Source organism: Trypanosoma grayi (genome assembly GCF_000691245.1).
Source record: "Trypanosoma grayi strain ANR4 Tgr_945_V1, whole genome shotgun sequence".
Lineage (NCBI taxonomy): Eukaryota > Euglenozoa > Kinetoplastea > Trypanosomatida > Trypanosomatidae > Trypanosoma > Trypanosoma grayi.
The window spans coordinates 1-4892 of NW_008826564.1; the positions used below are offsets into that span (position 1 = coordinate 1).

The 4892-nt window shown below is 58.2% G+C and overlaps 2 protein-coding genes across 2 annotated transcripts; both read right to left on the minus strand.

Moving 5' to 3' along the window:
• Positions 1-2099: 2099 nt before the first annotated feature.
• Positions 2100-2441, minus strand: DQ04_09451000 (hypothetical protein; the record flags this gene model as incomplete). The annotated part of the gene is made up of 1 exon (XM_009315939.1): positions 2100-2441. One exon carries the CDS (start codon positions 2439-2441, stop codon positions 2100-2102), a length of 342 nt encoding a protein of 113 aa, XP_009314214.1.
• Positions 2442-3008: 567 nt separating this feature from the next.
• DQ04_09451010 (hypothetical protein) lies at positions 3009-3854 on the minus strand (the record flags this gene model as incomplete). The annotated part of the gene is made up of 1 exon (XM_009315940.1): positions 3009-3854. The coding sequence occupies one exon, from the start codon at positions 3852-3854 to the stop codon at positions 3009-3011; it is 846 nt and encodes a 281-aa protein (XP_009314215.1).
• Between the last annotated feature and the right edge of the window lie 1038 nt (positions 3855-4892).

The window sequence follows — 4892 nt, forward strand, 5'->3', positions numbered from 1 at the left end:
TTCACAGCTACCGCGGAGTGTGGTGCAACAGACGATATTAAAAAAAAAAAAAGAAGGAGCGGGGTGAGGAGTCGACTTGATAGAAGCGCGATGGGGAGAAGCAGGGAAGGGCCACCAGTTGCCGCCCCCTCGTCTCCACGCACACGGTCGTTTGTCTTTCTGTTGTTGTTGCTGTTGTGCGTTTCTGCCACTGACCTGCGTGGTGTCTTTCGTTGTCTCGCCGCTTCAGGCATGAAGCCCGCCCCTAAATGCACCTGGGCCCTCTCTCTCTCTTTCTCTTACAGAGCCTCTTACACAGGCACTTACACACATACACATAGTCTTAGCGCGAGGGACGATATACATCAAGTGAGGCGACAATGCTGCTCCGTGTTCGTGGCAACGGCGCCTCTCCCGAGAACTCGCAGGCTGCACTGGTGTACCTGCGCGGCTTCCGTCTGTCGAACACACGTCCGNTGTTCGTGGCAACGGCGCCTCTCCCGAGAACTCGCAGGCTGCACTGGTGTACCTGCGCGGCTTCCGTCTGTCGAACACACGTCCGCCGGTGGGCGTGTACACCAGCAGCAGCACAGAACAGCCGCTGCTGTACTCGCACTTCCACGTCGGCATACAGGCACCGTCAGGCACCTCTGATGCAGAGTTGAGTAGGCAGCTACGCCGTGTCGCGTGGAAGGAGATCTGGAACATGTATGACATTGTCTACGACGAGGTGCGTCTCTTCCCTGATCCAAACATCACTACGGCTATGCTCTCCTCCTCTGCACCTTCCACGGGAAACAGCGAGCAGGAGACCGCTGCCGCAGCGGCAAGCTTTACCCGACTGACGGCGCGTAGCGGGGCGCAGAAAGCCGTTGTGGTCACACATTACCTTGAGAACGGGGATACACTTCGCGGAGAAGACGATGTGAATGCGGAGATTGTTGTACTGGATGCGTCTGCTGTACCACTGGGGGAGGCGGCGACGCGCATTGCTGTAGAGGTCGGCTGGATAGCCGCCTACGCGACCATGCAGGGCGCCTTTGAGAGGGTGGNTGCTGTAGAGGTCGGCTGGATAGCCGCCTACGCGACCATGCAGGGCGCCTTTGAGAGGGTGGCATCGGTGGTGGTGCGCCTGCCGTACGCTTGCGACATCGTGGGGGCGGAGCGGAGCCCTGTTGTGCAGGAGGGGCTGAATTTCATTGGCGAGCACATCGCCTTGCTTGCAAAGAGCTTTACACAGAGGCAGCAGGGTGCTGCGGCGCCTGTTGTTGACGTCTGTTTCATCGGCTCAGGTGAGGCCCAGCTCCAGGGGACACTGACACGCCTCTGTTCCCGCCACCAGGCGAGTGACACGGACGACCAGAACCAACAAAAAGTTGCTGTCTTCATTGGCGATCACCACCAACAGCAGCAGCAGAATGAGCAACGTGAGCTATTGCAGTCTATTGCATCATCGCTGGAAGTGAACGTGTGCCTCGAGGTGGTGCCGTTGAAGTGTTTGCTGGAAGGCGGTGAGGAGCCGTGGGACCCGGCAACAACTCGTGAGAATCAGGTGCTGAACTTCTGCCCCTGCTGTGGGCACTGCGGCGGCCACTAAAGCGTAAGTAACAGCCACAACGGCGGGATGAGGAGGGGGAACAGGAGAAAAACTGAACGCGGAGGTGGTGCCGTTGCCTGAGGCCCCCACTTCTCAAGGGTGGGGTGGGGTAGGGGGGGGGGCACGAAGGCGAGCAAGACACAAGAGTAGACCGCCAATGATCACAACGCCGTGAACGTGGGCGGTGGCGGGATGGGTGCGTGTGTGTGTGTGTGTGGTCGTTCTGCGGTTTCTTTTTCTTTTTTTGCCCCCCTTTCTTTTTCGTTGCTCAATGGAAACCGCATGTCGCTAACTTTATGCCTGTTCTTCTACAGAGCCGGTCCTTTAGCTGTCGGTGCGGCGTGATTCTTTCCCCGCCACCCCCTCCCTTCTCTTTCTTCTTCTACTTGCCACCAGTGTGCCACACGAAACATACGCCCCTGCAGAAGAACGACAGGGCAGCGCCGTAGGCTTTCGTGAAGCGTAGCAGCAGGAGACGTGCGTGCAGCACGACTATCACCACCTCAGTGTAGTCGCTGCAGCGTCAGGAGCTGGGGTACGCCACAGCAGGAAACATCAAGAAGCTTGAAGGGAGCACAAAGCCGCATCCTTTCGTCCCTCCTTCCTTCTCTTCCATCTTACTTCCTCTAGAGGCGCGGCCATGCCCCGTGGCGCCGGTGATCCCCACGAGAATTATCTCTCCCGCTACCGGCTGCGGCTTCTGACGGACGAGTGGCTCGAAGCCGTGGCGCAGGCGCGGCCGGCGGACCCTTTCTCGTACCTCGTTGGCCTCATCGAGGACTACAGCCGCGACGGCCGAGGCCTCGTCACGTGTGAGAACAAATGGTGCGAGATGGTCGTCCCCGCCTCGGAGTACGCCGCGCATCTGAGCTCGTGCTCGCAGGAGGGCAAGTGGGTGAAGTGCACACGCTGCAACACGCGGGTGGAGGCGGCCCGTATGCGGCAGCACAAGCGGCACTGCCACCTGGAGTGCTGCGCGTACTGTGGGGAGATGGTGGTGCCACGGCTTCGGGACGTCTGCCCGTACAGACTCAAACTGGACGCTGAACGGGCAGGTAGGAGACGCACGCAAACGACCATGAAGCGTGCGGATACCACGTTGAAAGAAACAATTCATCAAACATCATCCTTGCCCAACTTCTCTGTTGACTCGTCCGCACCTGATGCGCCACTGTATTCACGAGTGCCGTTAAGCTTCCCTTCCGCATTGAAGGGTCGACTGATTTGCTTTCAGAATCTCTGGCGTAGCGCTGCTGTGAAGGAGCGGCTGCAGGACATGACGTTCAAGCGCGTATGGGAGGCGTTGGAGTTTTACCGCGAGAGTCTCGCCACACGCGAACACATTGCTGTCTCTGAAAAGGTTGTGAGGGAGTCTTCACCACACCACTCTCCTCTTCGCTTGGGAGCACCAGCACCAGTGCTAACAACAACATCAACAGCAGCCGCGGCAGCTGCAGCCGCAATTGGGAAAACGGGGGGTGGCATCTCCATTGCGGAGTTCGAGACGGTGGCGAAGACGGCGACGTCGGGGGCGGTAGTAGAGCTCGCCACGGCGGTGCGCATCGTCTCGAGTGCAATCGCCATTCTCACCGCGCGCCCGCTTGTGCAGCGCGTGACAGTTCCAGAGGAGGGTGACGTTGTTGTCATTGGCGACCTCCATGGCCAGATGAAGGATCTTCTCGAGGTGCTTGCCCTCACGGGCCACCTGCCAAACCAGCAGCGGTACTTTGTCTTCAACGGCGACTTTGTTGACCGTGGACCGAACGGCATGGAGGTAATTCTGTACATCTTCTCCCTTATGTGTGCATTTCCGTCGTTTGTCTTCATCAACCGCGGCAACCACGAGGACTCCCGCGTTAACGCGGAGTACGGCTTCCAGACGGAGGTATACGGCAAGTACGGCCTGGAGGACGCGAAGCAGCTCATGGAGCTGCTCGTCGCCAGCTATGAGGCGATGCCACTGATGACAGTGCTGGACGAGACGATCCTCATTGTGCACGGTGGCGTACCGCGGACCGCGGTGACGCTCGAACACATCGATGCGGTGGGTCGGATGCGGGACATCCCGACCGCGGGGCAGACAACAGAGGCGGAGCAGATCGTTGTAGACATTCTCTGGAACGACCCGGTGGAGAAGTTTCGTTCGCGCCAGCTCGGGCTGCGGCATCAGGGGCAGCACTGGCGCACCAGCAAGCGTGGTTGTGGCGCGGAGTACCTCGCCCCAATCACGGAGGAGTTCCTGCGGCTTAACCACCTCAAACTGGTGGTGCGCTCGCATGAGATGGTGCAGGCAGGGTTTGCACTCGTGCACAATGGAAAGTGCTGTACTGTATTCAGCGCGTCCGACTACGCTGGCGTCTCCCGCAATCGTGCGGCCCTTGCAATGTTTCAAAAAGGTTCGCTGAAGCCTGCCTTTTATACCTGGTACGTGCGTGACGAGGATGAGGGTGGGGCAGGGTCGCCAACAACAAGGGAACTCCTGCGTAATTTCAGGCTTTCTGCCGTTGACGATGAAGATGGGGAGGAGATGAACGGTGACGAAGGAAAGAATAAGAAAGAGAAGAGTGACGCTACTGCAGAGGTGAGGGGATCTGTTGGCATAGGTAAAAATAGCACCACCGACATCATCAATGGTAATGACAGAGGCAGTGGCGTGGGTACAAAATATCCAATTTTGACGGATGGACAGCTGCTCTACCGACTAAACATGCTAAGGGCGATGAGTGAGATTATCTACCGTAAGCGGTACGCGTTGCTTTCTGGTTTTGTTACCGCTGACTACCGACAAAACGGTGCCATTTACAAGATTGAGTGGTGCGATGTCATGCGCAATGTCCTGGACATGGACCTGCCGTGGTACTTCCTCTGTCAGTTTCTCGCGACGCAGCAGGAGATGGATGATGTACCTTCTGTGCGGTACGTGCCGTTCCTGCGAAGGTTCACCGCGCGCTTCTCAGCACAATACTTGCCTCCCTTCCAGCTAGCCATTGTGCGTCGCATCTTTGGCGACATGGACATGCCCGAAGATATACTGAACCGACTTGACAAGTCGGAGCTCTCTGCCACCATCTCCGTCTCGCATGGGCTGTATCTCTCTGCCACTGAGGGACAGAACAGCACGTCGAATTTGCTCTCTGACGGTGCCCCCGGTTTCGCGCGGCCCAAATTATCATCTCAGAGGAGTTACGATGTGGTGGGAAGCGAAACGCCTCGGTGCCCCAGCTCCCGCGAGCGGTGGCGCATGCTGAGACTTGACTTCAATCTGCTCGTATCGATCCTCCGCTCGCAGTCGGCTGTGGCGGCATCACTGGAAGAC